General features: G+C 37.7%; 1 protein-coding gene across 1 annotated transcript in view; it reads right to left on the bottom strand.

The window, feature by feature from the left end:
- Nucleotides 1-228: 228 nt before the first annotated feature.
- pip4k2aa (phosphatidylinositol-5-phosphate 4-kinase, type II, alpha a) overlaps nucleotides 229-16,370 on the bottom strand; it is a 49,294-nt gene continuing 33,152 nt past the window's right edge. Inside the window, exons 7-10 of the mRNA XM_052113941.1 lie at nucleotides 4,194-4,307; nucleotides 3,807-4,047; nucleotides 3,561-3,664; nucleotides 229-3,070 (exon numbers count right to left, since the gene is read on the bottom strand). Of these exons, the coding sequence (XP_051969901.1) occupies nucleotides 2,990-3,070; nucleotides 3,561-3,664; nucleotides 3,807-4,047; nucleotides 4,194-4,307 (540 nt within the window). The 3' untranslated portion in view covers nucleotides 229-2,989. The remainder of the gene's footprint in view (nucleotides 3,071-3,560; nucleotides 3,665-3,806; nucleotides 4,048-4,193; nucleotides 4,308-16,370) is intronic.

Genomic DNA, 16,370 nt, shown 5'->3' on the forward strand with positions numbered 1-16,370 from the left:
ATGCACTTTGTGATTAGTGCGTAGCTTACAGTGCAAATCATTTCAACTTAATCACACAGTAGGCAATACATGTGTATTATATTGGTTTACATTGTAACACATGACCTGTCTCCCCCTTTGGTTACTCTTAAAAATAGCGTTTGGGCTCGTATCTTTCAGTGTGGTGCAGATACGAGCGAATCCCCATCATTGTTATTTCCTTCACTATTTAGAATAGAAAACAACATAAACATTCACAAACGACGGGGTTCTCTTTATTTCAAAAACTTTGTAAACCTGCATATTCAAATTAAACGCATCTGTTTGCGGCATTCAAAAATGTTTTGAAAATAAAACTCCAATCGCTAAAAGGTACATTACACATTTTTCAAAGCTGTTGTGGTGAATTATCCATACATGAACACATTGAGAAATAATGCTTTTGGCAAAATGCAGAACATGGTGGAGATCTTAAGAAGGCTCGGAGTGAAGCTGTATCTTAGCACATTTCACATTTAGTGAAATTCACATCGACTACAGTATATCATTGCGTGAGAGTCCAGAAGCTGAAATGATGCTCGGTTGACACAACCCAGCCTCTTTTTTTTCATGCCCACGTTGTTTTTCGTGAATATTACATCCAAGAAGACCAGGGTTTCCCCTTCCCCTCAAGGGCACAATAAAAATGCTTCTTTTCCCATTGCGCAATGGTTTCTGAAGTGCACAAGCAGCACTCAGTTTATTTAGAAAATGAAACACTAACCAAGGACGCTGTAATATAGATGCCGGGTAATACCTCCAGATAAAAATGCTTTTGAAAGCCTGAACACAATTTACAATTAACACTATAACAAGAGCCACACCTATTCATATCAACAAATTCACAATGCGCACTCTTGATCAAAAGGCTTGCACATAGAATTAGCTGGTCAAAGAGAAATGGTGACCTTTTCATTGTGTTGTTGTGAACTAAATGTAAGGTATTGTTTTAAAGCAATTGAACATTTCGAAACATACACACACACACACACACACAACAAAAAACACTGAAAAATGTCTGGATATTTTTTTTCCAACAACCACCTTAATATTAGAAAATAACATTCCACTTCTGGTTGAAAAAAATAAAGATTAAAAAATACAGAATTAAATAATTTGGAGTAAAAGGCACGACTTTTGCAGTGTATATACATTGAAAACACAGTATAAAGCACGTATGGGCCATCTTAAAAATAAAAGGCAGGGGAAAGATTAAAAACAAAACAAAATTATATATATGTGTGTGTGACCAAGCAAGGAATATACATTCTGGAGTAAACCAGACTGAACACACAAAAAAAATAAACAAAAATAATAATAATAATAATAATAATAATAATGCAACATGCATCTTTATCACCTTTTTTCCTTTCTTTTTTAGACAGTACTTATGTGTTGTACAATTTAAAACAGTAACATTCTTCATTTATCAGAACACATTCACCGAATCAGGAAGTGGTGCTTTAAAAGTCTGACAATTAAATGTCTGGATTAAAATGCAATGTAAAAATATGTGCAAGTGATCAAGAAGTCTAAAACAACAAATAAGAGGAGGCCTTGTCCTTTGAAATAGAAAAGTCTAGAAACAAAGTTAATCTCTAAATCATATTACCTGTTTCTAATCCAATGCCATGTACAAAAGTATTATCTTTTACAGGTATTTTGTTTCCCTTGTAAATACCACTGCTGAACCAACAGGATTATGCATTTTGGTTCCATTAATCATGTGCAAAATATACAACATTTTATCTATTTTACTGCCAATTTGAACGTTCAGAATTTTAGAACAAAACTTATGAGGCATGTACACTATTTCAAAGAAAATCAATGTTTTTAAAAGAAGAAACAAAAAAATACATAAAGCACCCCTTCCCCAAACCTCCATGGAACACTGAAACACAACACAAAAGGGTGTGTCCTGGTACGATGCAAGAGGTAAACTATGTTTTGTCTGCTGAGAACAAGCATATGCGTGAGAACACATAAAATACAAGGCTGCATTAAACAGTGCCTCATAGTACTATCATTGCAGCTCGTAACAGACTGAGTGATCCTAATAAAAAGTGCAACAGTTTAAGGTGCTGATGGCAACTGAATCACTATGTAACAGAATTCACTGATGACTGAAGACGAACCGCTGATCCTGCTGCTTCAGTATCTTCATTCTCCCTTCTGTCAAGTCGCTGCAAATCGTAAGAAATAAACTACAAAAACATTTGCCTCCAAGTAACTCCACGCATTTGCCTCAGAACACTGAAGGAACATGCAAAACAGTAAGATTAGGCTGTTTGTCCACACAATGCAAGTGGGGGCAGTGGGTCCTCCTTTTGTAAATGGCTCAGAGAGCATTTCTGGTTAGTCTCGGTCCAGAGCAGGAAAAGGACTGTGCGAGTAAGGAGAGTTATAGCAAGCAGGTTGCTGTGGTGTCAAGTGCTTCAGGTGCCTCCTAGTCTCTGCCATGATTAAAGGAAGCTGTTGATGTTGGTGGACAAAAAGCAGAGTGGGTGATGTGTATTTGGGCAGGGATTTGATGACCAGGCAAATGATCAATCATTCTGTGAAAGACCGCATTACAGTTTTCATCAAGCTGTCTGTTCCCTTCCTCTACTTATATGGCCTCCTATTTCGAGAGACATAATTCCACTAACTGAGCATGAAATGAGCACTCTTAATCTCTCCATCTCCTCCTCTACTTTAAAAGGCAGGAAAATAACAAATGGAACAAACAAGAATAAGGGACATGCATTAGAAAGCAGTAAAAAGCCCTATTCCCCTGCAAAATGTCCTTTTTTCATCACTTGCATGGTCCCACAAAAACAAAGAACCAACAAATGAAAATAAAAAATGTAAACGAATGGTGGTTGTAGCTGCTGTAAGGGTGCCCCCTGTGGCAGAGCAGGTGAGTGAGTGTTCTACACCGCTCTGCTGGCATCCCTCTTTATCCCCGTGGACTCAGCTCAACTGCCTGTGCCTAAGGCAGAATGGTAGTGATGAAGTCATAGAATCTTTTTGAGTACTGCTCTGGGTTCACGGTGGAAATCTCTGCTCCAGCCTAAAACAGAACAGAAAACCAGCATGTCTGATCTTTAAAAGCTTTCAGTCATGCATACACATTAGAGCATAAATGATACAAGAGAACATCAGGAGAAATATTCTTTGCATTGTACTTTAGCTCAACAATTATTCAAAACTTTTAAGCCACTAAAATGTAACTTTTAAAGGGACAGTTCACCTCAAACTTTCAAGCTCCAAAAAGGAAATAAAAGGCAGCATAAAAAGACATTTATATGACTCTTGTCTTCAGAAGTGATACAATCACTCTGAGTGAGAAACAGACAAAAACGTCCTTATTCACTATACATCTTGACATCTACAGTATGTTAAACACACAATTCCATGCACTTGATGCATACGCAGAGTGCAGTAAACAAACCATAGACAGTGTTGCCAAGTTTATTATCAAGTAAACTTGAGAAAACAGATTATTAAATAGAAGGCAGATTTTAAAATAAGGATGTTTATGCACTGTTGAAAGCACTCACCCCATGCTTGACCGTCTTGGCTGCATGAGCTGCTTTTTTCTTGGCATCATAATGCTGCAGGATGTCAATAACAGCCATAAAATAGACCTCCTTTCTGAGGGAATCTGGGAGAAAAGATTCACAGACCTTAAGGCCCTAGAATTCATCAGTGAAATTGTCACAACTTAAAGAAACATCTTCAGGGGCATATCAGAGATAGTGGAAAATTTGCACAGCACATAAGCTGGTACTTCCTACTCCACTCACTGTCATGGCTTTTGATGGCATAGACGTCAATACTGGGGTCGAAATCTCCTGGTGAGAGGGGTTTAGTGCTGTCCAGAGTGTTACAGGGACTGTCAGGAGGAGTGCCAACAATCCCTCCATCACTCTCTCCTTCCTCATCCCCCTCATTATCTTCACTCTCCACCTCCTCTTGTTCTGCCCTCTCCACATCATGGATCCCAACCAGAAGACTGTAGTCCATCAACTTAAGCAAGGCAAGGAACTACAGAGAAATAAGGGAGATTAAGAGACAACGAAAAAGACAACAGATGGATAGAATAGGGACAGAGAAAGAAACAAATAATTTTTTTAAATAATTTTTATCAGGCAGGCAGCGTGAAAAAGCTAAAATTATTTCAAATCTTTTACCTCCACATCCTTTCGAAGCTTATCAAGGAAGGTTTTCTTACTCTCCTCATCGATGTATATTTTCTGTCCATCATTGATGAAGTCATTGTCTTTGTACGTGGGGAGTTCTTTAGCCTGGTGGAAAAGACCAAGAGAGGTATATAGGATTTAATGTGTTTAGGAATCATGAACAATACTCACATACACTTTCAAAATTATTAAGGACTATAAGACAGGTACAAGTTCATCAGTAACTTTAAATGTAGGTCTTGACCAGTGTTGGGTGGATTTCTCAAAAAATAGTAATCTACTAATTTTAATCAGAATTGTAATCTCATTGCTTTAATTACTTCATTGGGAAAGTATTCACATGACTAATTACTGTACTTTTTAGTTACTATATAAAATACTTTTCCGCTCAATGAATTCAAAATAATTTCTATACTTCCTCCTTGTTCATTGTTGCACACAAGTGAAACATCACCTCATACATCTCCCTAACACTGGGCTTCATTCATGAAACATGAGCAGAATGATTTTGTACAAATCATTCGTAAAGGTGTTCTGACATAAATTCTCGGAAGTTTACATATTTTAAAAATGTTAGTTGGTACAATCAAAATGTACACTTGCTCCCGACCGTGTGTAAATCGTGTCCAAGACATCTGAAAGTTGTGTGTTCTTTCAGGCAAACTACGTGTCTAAATTTTGTCTTCCAATGCTTTTAATTTCTCTAAAGATTTTTTACAGTTGCAAGGGAAGTATACCACTTTTACCATCACGATTTACACGAGAAGTTTCACCAATGATGCTGGCAGTGCGCTCAACTGAACTGGAGAATCTTAAAGGTGGTGGACATCCTCCAGCCGGCAGGAAATGTAAGCGCAGCGTAGTTCTAGCGGAAAGACTAGCAGCTGTACATCATTGCACCATTAGCTGGGTAATTCCCAGCCAATCACATGTAAACCATTGCTTTATAAGTCTGCTCACAATCTATCACATTGCTGTTTCAGTGTGCTAACACTGCACGGGGGTAGGCTCCTCGCCCCTGCATCCTATCTCTGGCAGGATATGACGGTTCCGAGAACAGGGCTTACGCCAAAGAGACATTACGTTTCTGCTTTATATTCATCAAATAAATGTTATCTTAAATTTCGCTTAAGTCTGCAAGTCTTCCTGATAGATCTGAACATTATTTATACTAAAGCTTCATGTCAAACCATTTTAATTGACCTCTTGGACTGTTTGCTGCACAAAAGAGCCTACAAAGACAGCAAAAACAAGCAAGTTCCTCTCTTTCTTTGAGACACTCTTGCGTTTGCTGAATACATTTTACGATGTGAATGCAATTCATTCATAACATTGATTTAATTACTGTTCCACTTAGATGTGAAAAGAATTTGTTAGCGAGTCTGGTGCCTTCCTTATATTGTGTTTTCATAGGTGTGGATTATGATAATTGTGAATGAACGTGTATACTCCCCCTATTTACAAATGTTTGGAATTCACTAACATACAGTACACGCACACATTTAACAAACAAATCTGTGTACGCAGCATTTGTTAATCCGCAGGAACATTTTCAGGAAGGTCCACTTTAAGTGTAAATTACTCCCAATTTACTCATATATTTACAAAGGTTTCATGAATGAGGATCATTACTCATTATAGGGACATAATTCATGTTTTCAATATAATATGTAATGTTATTGTATAATGTAACTATTAATGTGCATAAAAGTAATTCAATTAATTGAAAATCAGTTAGTGTAATCTCATTACAAGAATGTAAAATGTAATGCATTGCGCTTTGTTTTGTGCCAAAAAAGTAATTAGATTACAATAACTAATTACTCTGAAATCTGATTATACCCAACACTGGTCCTGACGCTAAACACCAGTCATGAAATATTATGTATAGCACACCAGGGGGTGCCCTAGACTCATAAGAACGAGGTTGTGCTCTGAGTTCAGTGCCTGCTGTGTCAAGCAACACTTACATGAACAAACAAGGTAACAGACTAAAAGTGTGGCTGATTTAACTGATCTACATTTGTTTAGAGTGTGTGCGTTTATCAGAATCCAATACAACTGAAACCATCTATCTATTCTTTTGTAAAAAGGAGGGGGGCTTCAAGGAAAAAAGGTTGGGAACCACTGACCAAGACAATCTGACACAAAATCAGCTACAACCCAATGTGACTACATAGAAATGCTCTAAGCTGCAAGATATTACCCACTTACTATTTCTTAATAACTAAGTAATAACATATTATAGTTTGTTCAAACTTAAGGAACGCAGGCAACAACATTTTGTCCAGGGTTATTTAAACCAACAAAATTAGGGCAAAATAGCATTTTTTTTATTATTAGTTCATTTAGGTAGCCTCTAGTAAAGTAAAAACCTTAGATATTGACTTTTACAGTCTTAGCATTCACAGATTTCCCAACATTCAAAAGCAAATATACACAGATCAGATTATTAGCTGAGGGGCACCCTGCTGATGGGCAGAGGAGCTGGACCCCATCAGGAAAGGGTCTGACAGAGGAAAAAAATAAAGTGACTGTGGGACATTTTTGTTGAATTATTTTTATATGGTTTCTTACACATGCTGCTGCATTTCCATGTTGAAATGTCCACTGAGTGGCGCTTAAATCAATAAAACATTTCTCCCTAACAAAAGAGGTTAAAGTTAATGCTCAATCAGATTTTTAATCATCAAAACTTCCATCCCAACTCTAAACCTTAACTTAGTTCAGTCATGTAAACTCTGAAAGATTGAGCATGTTAATGTGTGTATGACATATTGATAGGATATTGGTCCTGGCAGACTAGATCTGCTACGCTGCTGCAGCTGAGCAAGTACGGAGACTTGCTACTGTTAGAACATACACAGACAAACTGAGTTAAGCATATGGACATGCTGCTGCAAATTTAGACCTACATAAAATCCCCCAACAACGCAGTGAAGCTACACAAATGCATAACATATAAACATGAAACAACCCTCACCCAAGCAGATCTATTGGCAAGACTTGTGTACTGCTGCTGCTCCGAAAAGCCATGTGCACCAAGTGTATGAAGATAGGTGTGCCGAATGGCGTAATGCTAATGAACAACATTTTTATGTGTGCCAGACTAGTGACCTGACTCATAATGTGTACCTGCACATGGAAGGCCCAAAGCTTATTTATCTAGTGACTTAGCCTAGCTATGTGTGGATTTATTTAAACTACTGACCATTGCTAAGATAGCAATGTGTGATAGACCAAATCTGGTTAAGGCTTAACTTGCTTAAGACAGGCTTCTATGAGTCATGGCAATTTTTACCATAGAAGCTGATAGAATAAAGCCCCAGCAACCATCTAAGCATTTTCAGACACTCACTGCACTCGGCAGTGAAACTGGCTAATCTGTAAAACTGAGCTATTTAAATGTTAGACAAAGAGAAAGACACAAGTTGACTGGCTTCCTGATTACATGTCAAAGGAACAATCAGCTTACTCCATACAAGCTGATTTGGCTTAACATGTCACAAGTCAAGTCATTTTTATTTTTATAGCGCTTTTCACACACACACATCATTTCAAAGCAGCTTTACAGGAAATCTAGCACTAACAACAAACAAAATAAATAAATAAATGAAACTGTAATATCTATAAAGTTTTAGAATGATCATTGTGTAGTTTGATTGAATATTATTATAAATTGTAAATATTAAATAATAATTGTATTTAGAACCCTTGTGAGCAAGCTGAAGGCGACTGTGGCAAAACTCCATAAGATGTTGGTTAATGGAGAAAAATAACCTTGGGAGAAACAAGGCTCACTGTGAGGGCCAGTTCCCCTCTGGCTAAACAACATGAATATAATGGCAATATTAGTTTTTTCTACTAATGTAAGTCATGGTTTAAAATTTTTAAATTAAGTAAGCGTTAAGGTCCTTGAATATTTATGACTAATGTCTTTGAAGTCCATTCTGGATTAACTGCAGAAGTTCACATAGATGCATTGTGCTTTGTTACTTGGCTGATGAAGGCTTTTGTTGGCAATTAATTGATAGTCTATGTATTCCATTTCAAGAGTGTATTCCATCAATAGACAAAGGTGATGCAGGCAGAGATTAACGAGTTGCATCGCAGTTCAATCGGCAGGTAATTTCGGTGAGGTTCGGTGGAGTCCATCCTAAATCCAAGGTTCAGACAGTGGCATATGAAGTATCTGATATCTTAAAGTTGGAGTTGGCATCAGTTCATCCTCTGAAGTCAAAAGACTGAAGTGATGTCTGGCTAGCACCGGCTGTAGTTTGTCGTCATCACTCAGCAGCACGTAGCAGTGGTGTCTGACACCAAGCAGGAACGGAGCTGGATCTAGCCGGCTCTCGTAACCTCGGTATATGAATCCAGAGGTTGATACATAGAAACAAATAGAATAAAATTAGCGTACATTCCATTCAATTTTATGCAGAGTTATAGATCATGATAGATGTTTCTGGTTCTGGCAGGCTTAACTAAAGCAGCCTAATTGAGAGTTGATGGATAATTATGTGTATAACTTGCTAAATAGATGAGTCTTTAGTCTAGACTTAAACTGAATGTATCTGCATCCCGAACAGTGTTTAGGAGACTATTCCAAATAGCCAAATATGAAAAGGATTTACCTCCTTTTGTGGATTTTGATATTCTTGGAATTTTTAACATGCCACAATTTTGTGATCATAATGAACGTGACGGAATATAGCATGTCAGATTCACTTAAATACTATTGAGCTAGACCACTCCAAGCTTTGTATGTAGTTAACTGAATTTTTTTATTAATTTGAAATGTAACAGGTAGCCAATGTAACGACAATAGAATTGGGCAAATATGATCATATTTCTTGGTTGTATTCAGCACTCTGGCAGCTGCATTTTAAACCAATTGAAGTTTATTTATTGAACTTGCTGGACATCCTCCCAGTAATGCATTCCAATAATCTAGTTTTGAGGTTATGAACGCATGAATTCCTTTTTCGGCATCAGCAACAGAGAACATGTGTCATAACTTAGCAATATTTCTGAGGTGGAAAAATGCTGTTCTACAAACATTGGAAATGGGATTTTCAAAAGACAGAATGGTATCAAATATAACACCAAATTTGCTGTAGAGGATGATGTAACAGTACATCTATTGAGTCTCAAATTATATTTTTTACTCCAATAATTAGTACCTCTGTTTTGTCAGAATTGAGTAGAAGAAAATTTCTGGGTATCCAATCTTTGATTTCATTGATACACTCTGCTAATTTGGAGAATTGTGAAGTTTTGTTGGGTTTGGAAGAAATATAAAGTTTGGTATCGTCGGCATAACAGGCATCCATGATTACTGATAATATCACCCAGGGGAAGCATGTATAAGGAGAAAAGCAGAGCCCCTAAAACTGATCCCTGTGGCACTCCATACTTTTTTATTTTCTCCCCAATTTGGTCCTTATGGTGGCAGAGTGACTCGCCTCAATCCAGGTGGCAGAGGATGAACCTCAGTTGCCTCCACATCTGAGAGATTCAATCCCTGCATCTTATCACATGGTTTGTTGAGTGCGTTACCACAGAGACTTAGCACGTGTGGAGGCTTCACGCTATTCTCCGCGGCATCCAAGCACAACTGACCACGCGCCCTACCGAGAGTGAAGCACATTATAACGACCACGAGGAGGTTACCCCATGAGACTCTACCCTACCTAGCAACCGGGCCAATTTGTTTGCTTAGGAGACCTGGCTGGAGTCACCCAGCACACCCTGGAGTTAGTGCCTGTCTGTAGCTACGGGCACTATCCTTCCATGCACCGCAAAATACCTCTTATTTTGTATTATTCCACTTGTGCTCCATTTTCCGAGCTGCTCTCTTGAGAGCACGAGTGTGATCATTGTACCACGGTGCGGGGCTTTTTTATTTTTTATTTTCTTTAATCGAAGGGGGCAACACTATCAAGAGTGCTGTATTTATATAATCTGTTATTGCATCAAGTTCATCTAGACTTTTTGGCTGACTGAGTATATGAGACAATTCTGGAAGATTATTAGTGAAGCTATCTTTAGTAGTCAAAAGAATACTTCTACCCGAATGATAGTGTGGTGTAGATTGAGTGATATTAGCTGATCGCAGCAAACAAGAGACGAGTTAATGATCTGAGATGTCATCACTCTGTGGTAGTGAAAATAAGCAAATTCACCAAGGAAACCAGAGTATGGCCCGGGTGATCTATATAATGTAGCAAGGGCAAAAGACGACAGAGATTTTTTATTTATATCTGACGGTGTCACTTTAAACATTATTAGATCAAAAGACTTAAACTTTTATCCTGTCCTCGAAGTAACACCAAAAACTTCACTGTAAATTGTAGCAACACCTCGACCCTTCAGATGAGGTTCATATTTATAACAATAACCTGGAGGAGTAGATTCATTTAAACTAATGTATTCATCAGGTTTAAGCAAGGTTTCAGTCAAACAGAGCGCATCCAAAATATGATCTGTAATAATTTCATTTACAATTATTGTTTTGGTAGAAAGAGAGCTAATGTTTAGTAGCCTACCTTTAGATGATGAAGTTTTTGTTTCCAAATGATTTAGTGAGGAGTTTGTGTTTGCTAGTTCGAGAAACAGACACCAGTCTCTATTTGATATCTAGGTGATAAAGTAAAAAAATATCAAGGTTCTCTATGTCTCTACAGCCGTAACCATAATGTATGTGTTGCTCGCTGTACTACCCGCATCCCAAACAGTATCTACAGTCTTCTCTTTCTCACTGACATCCACTAGTGTTCGGATGCGTGTCACTAACTCATTAACCTTCTCCGTCAGCCAGACTAATTCCTTACATTAATCACATATAAATTCCTCACTGCTGATGGAAGAAGCAATCGTAAACATGTTGCATGCAATGCAGGAATAAATAACATGAGCGGATGCCATGACTTACCACAATTGTTTGTTGTTGTTGTTGTTGTTATGGTTATCCATGAGTGGCAAGGGTTTGAGATCGAGGTGGTTCGATATGGGTCCTAATCAGCAGACGTTTGAGATTGATCCAATAATCAGTGTAAAACACAGTGGAGAAAATATATGCAATCGAGACACGAGATGTAGACAAACGGGAAAAAAAAAAACAGTAGAAAATTGGAAAAACCTGAAGCATGTGGTAAAATGGCAAATGATAAAACTATGAACATTAATAAGCAAGAATAAGCTATGCTAAGCAGGCTAGCAAGCTTCAAACACAGACTCGTGCAATGTGCCGGCAGCAACTGGAACAGGAAGTCAGCAAGTTTCACAGTGGTCAGTCAGTTGGCATCATACTGATGCTTACATGTGAGCGAGCCGACTGGCTTACAGAAAAAAAAAAACTCAAAAGAACCTATCAGCCTTACACCACATATAGTTACATGGCTGATCTGCAGTAATTTAGAAACTGACAGTGTCATAAAAAGCAAGTGGGACACGAAAAATGAAATTACTGGAGCAACCACGCCATTTTGTGGTACTTCTAGGACACTTTTGGCTCAGGTGTCAACTTGCGTAGCTCTGCAGGACTCATGCCCTTTCCATCACAAATGCAATGCTCTGTCAGTTCAGCTTCTGCGCAATTTAATTTAGCTCAAACTAGCCTGTAAATGTATTTAAAGATTTCCACGAGACTGAGCCATTGGATTAGCCATGCCCCCTCCTTCCAAAATACTGCACTCCAAAGCTATTTTGAGACAGACATCATGCAGAAATGGTTAAAAATAACAGCAGCAAAAAAAGCGCCCTCAACTAACATCTGTTATGAACATTGCTTAAAAATAGCAGTAAGTCTCACAACACTATGAGAACGTGCAAAATGATTGACAGGTCAAAAGCGTCATTGTCCGTAGACACATTTCTGTTTGCCATCTATATAGTATAGAGCTGTCACAGAGACTGGTGTGATCTCTTACAACACTTATTTCAGTAATATCTTTCAGGGAGTAGGACATTTTTTAGCATACCTTTCCATGAAAAAAATCACTTACAGCACCTTTAATTATATAATGCAAACATTACGGTGTATCGCCTTCGAGTCATGCGCTACAATAAAAGTGTTTTTTATGTCAGATAGCATTATGTGAGGAACAGGGTGAAAAGTGTTTATGAACTGATAATCTACAGTTTTACACAAGATTTTGTGTAAAATGGAATAAAAGTCATTGTTGTAGCTTTCTGAGGTTAGAAAAAAGATTTTCAGAACAAGCCCTTTGTGCAGCTTAGTTTTAATTAGGGCTGCAAAATTAATCGAAATAAAATCGAAACCGTGATATGACCTTGTGTGATTACTAAACTGGAAGTGCTGTGATTTAATTAAATAAATAAATATTCTGCTCCCTTCAATCTTTATTTGCGCTGCTCTGTCCAGTCTATATTAAGTTATAGCATAGTTGGTGTTTTCAGAGTGGTTCTGCACGCCACAACTCCCTCTCATGCTTACAGTAACAGAAGTGCTCCGAGTTTGGTTCCGTTTGCTTAAGTGCACTAAACTCTTTATTTACACTAAACTGGAGCATCCTACGTGAAGCTTTTTTTATTATTATCCGCGGTAGCAGCATCTCAGTCTCCGCAAGGCACAGGTATCATAATAATAACACGGAATACAAGATGGGGTATAATTTAAACATCTTTATTAAATGACTGCTGAGGAAACAGCATTAACAGCAACACCTGTAGGGTCCAGAAACTTCTCTACCTCCAGTCTCCTGTCATTTGTTGACCTCACGAGAGAGCGTGACGCCCTTATTACACTCTCCGTGGAAACAAGTGAAAGCTGAACTAATATTACCAACATCCAACACAATGAAAAGCATTTCAATCAACATTTTCACTTAAATTGAATTACACCAATGGGATATCAGTTCAACTTCACTTTGACATTAAGCCTCATTTTTAGGACTGTATTATATACAGTAAAGAATAATTTGTATAATCCAACTAGATTTTTAAGGCCTAGAATAAAGAGTAACATTTATATTTTGAAATTATATTTTGTGTTTATTGCAGAACTATTATTGTCTTACCAACAGGGACATTTAGTTAACAGTAACATTGAGCAGAAAGCTTACATATAACATTTTGACAGAGCTGCCGATAAAATGTTAATTGATCAGCATCGATTGATGAGATTGTTGAGGAGAAAATTGGAGATCAGTATTGGATGTTAAAATCCTAATTGGAGCATCCCTAATATTAAAGTTGACTGTTTCAAAAACTAATGATGATGATTAGTGGGCTGAGACCCTATCACAAAATGGACAAACATAGGTACACGGTGGATGGTAACATTTGAATATGAAGACATTGTTTCACTGTTTATATATTTATTTGTTTGTGGTTGAACTGAAAAAAGGTCTCAGTTGTGTTCTTTTTAAGAGGGCTCAAGTGTGAAAACCCCAGCAGCCTTTTTGCTGTAGAACATCTGGAAAACATTACCATCATAATCGCAGTTCAAATCACAATATTTTTCAATTATATATTTCAATATTACTTTGTCCAAATCGTGCAACCCTAGTTTTAATAAATACTCCTTTTAGAGTTTCTGTTTTTTTAAAAGACCAAGGAACATTTGATTTCTCATGATAAGACCCCTATAAAGATCTTAAAAGTGCAGAAAAGGTGATTGTGCTGATCAAACTGTGCCTGTGGGCTGAATCTTTTTTTTTAAAGTTAAGAATAGGATAAAGGGAAGTCACGTGACGCCATGCAATGAGCGGATGTGTGAATGGGCCCCGGACTCAATTCGGACGGTGAACGGGTCAGAGTACTCGCTCTGGTCCGACCGGGGAGGAGCAGCTGCCATCCGCTAGAGGGTGTAGGAGTGGTAGAGGACCGGACGATGGCATGTCTGGGAACCAGCGAGTAAATTTATTTCCTCAGTCTCTAGCTCTGCTTTGCTCTTTCCCTCTGTTCTTTTTGTTTTTGTTTTCCCTCCCATTGTCCCCCTCCCCAGCTAGAGAGGCAGTGAATAGCCTGGGGTTAGAAGGCCAAATTTCTGAGATCATGAGATAAAGATCTTGTGTTACGCGAGGCGAGGAGTAAAGGTAGGCTTTCTTGAAAGAACCCCAACATAATCTTGTTCCCAGACTGTGAATTAAACAAGAGAGAATCATGAACGATTCAGGGAGTGCAAGAAACTCTTACATCAATGGAAGGTCGCTTTTGCACTGATGTTCCTGGCCAAATTGAAAATAGATACTAAGGATGGCTGCAAAATATTTACATGCCCACAGCAAGCATTGTCCTACATAAAGACAAAATGTCAAAATGCCAATTGTTAGTATGAGTGGATTATCTCTCTCCATGTGGAATGTGAATGGGTTGGGGCACCCCATAAAAAGAAGGAATTTATTTTCTTAAACTAAGGAAATATGACATAGCATTTCTTGAAGAAACACATCTTTCACTGCAGGAAGCTGAAAAACTTGTGAAGATATGGGGTGGAAATGTTTTCTTTAGTGCTGGCTGAAGTAAGTGCAGGGGAGTCATTACATCGATAATAAACATCTACAATTCAAATGTCTTAAACAGATTAAAGATAAACTAGGAAGAGTCATTATTGTTTTAGCAGAAATTCAGGGGCAAAGGTTGATTTTGGCTAATATTTACGCACCTGATCGATGATCAGGGCATTTTTTTATAGATGTTGAAGGGATGTTGCCAGCCACTGGCCCCCCTCATGATATAATATTGGGAGGAGTCTTTAATCTACTGATGGATTCCGTCTTTGATCATAGTGAAGCAAAAGTGTGTAAATCCCCAAGAATAGTATAATATATACATTGTAATAAGGCCAGAATTATATTTGATCATGGCAGAGGTTATATGCAGGCAGGCAGAAAGGGAAAGGAGACAATTTGAATCAGCTGGAGGATTGATTTACATGGTTCATGCCAGCACAGCATGCCTTGAGATGAGAACTCTAAACCCAAGAGAGAGGATAATCTGAGGTGTGATTAGGGAACAGTCCTAGTCTGTTTCAAAAGAGTCTTTCAAGTTAAAATTTTTTTTTTTTTTTTTATGGTCTATAAACTTCTTAGAAGTATATCCAAGATGCAAGTCAATGTATGAATCATAAAAACACAAAGCAAAAAAGAACACAACCATTTGTGTAGCATATTTCTGAGAAAGAAGCTTCAAAGTCCACATTTGCACAGACATGTACAAGTACAAATTTTAAACAAAAATGCTACTCTCTAACAGACAGAGGCTGTGAAGAAAAAGACCACTTTCTAATCTTCCTTATGACCTGTACAGGCAACAAGCATTTGCCTTTTCAAGGGGGTGAATCCTGATCCTAGACATGTGGGACACAGTCTGATGGTGACCTTAAGTATCCCTTTTAAGCAGTTACCTTAAAACTGACACAGTTTTATCAGCAGGCAAGTGTAAAGCTGCCTTTGCCCTGTAATACAACTTTGATATAAATCATCAAGAATAAATCATAAAAACAGAGCAAAATCTTCTGTAACTAGCTGGTATGGGACAGAAAGTATCAGTGGAAAGGACTGCACTTAACAGTGAGACTGATAAGTGTTAATCTGTGTGCAACTGTGAATGAAGGAGAATAAGTGGGGATTGCCGTCCCCCCAAACGGCAATGGCCCTGTGACAGAATAAAAGGATTAAAATAGTAGTCGTGTAACCTCATGCCATCTCTGACCACCAGTGGACCATCTGTTGTTCAATCCACAGAACCTCTGGGCCTGGACTTACATAGAGAACTTGTAACTTGACCTGGGAATCTAATGCCACTACTCATATATATATATATATATATATATATATATATATATATATATATAAATGGCATGTTTTAATTTACAAACAGGAAGCTTACATAAATTAGAAGAATATATTTCTTTCTTTCAATCTTTGCATATGATTTCAAACCATGTGATCATAATCATGTATGAGTAAGGACATATCAACAAAAACATACTATGCATGTAGAGTGCATATCAGACAAATATATAAATCATATAATATATAATTAAATAAATTAATACTGCCTAATCATAGTCAATAAATCAGCCTTTTTATTTACAGCCCCAGTGTTGATCCTACTGAAGCTTAAAGCCTTATTGTTTAACCTCCACATTTAAAAAAAACACCATGGACTCTCAGCTTCACCTTGACACACTAAGTATAGGAT

This window comes from Xyrauchen texanus, chromosome 41 (genome assembly GCF_025860055.1).
Source record: "Xyrauchen texanus isolate HMW12.3.18 chromosome 41, RBS_HiC_50CHRs, whole genome shotgun sequence".
Classification (NCBI taxonomy): domain Eukaryota; kingdom Metazoa; phylum Chordata; class Actinopteri; order Cypriniformes; family Catostomidae; genus Xyrauchen; species Xyrauchen texanus.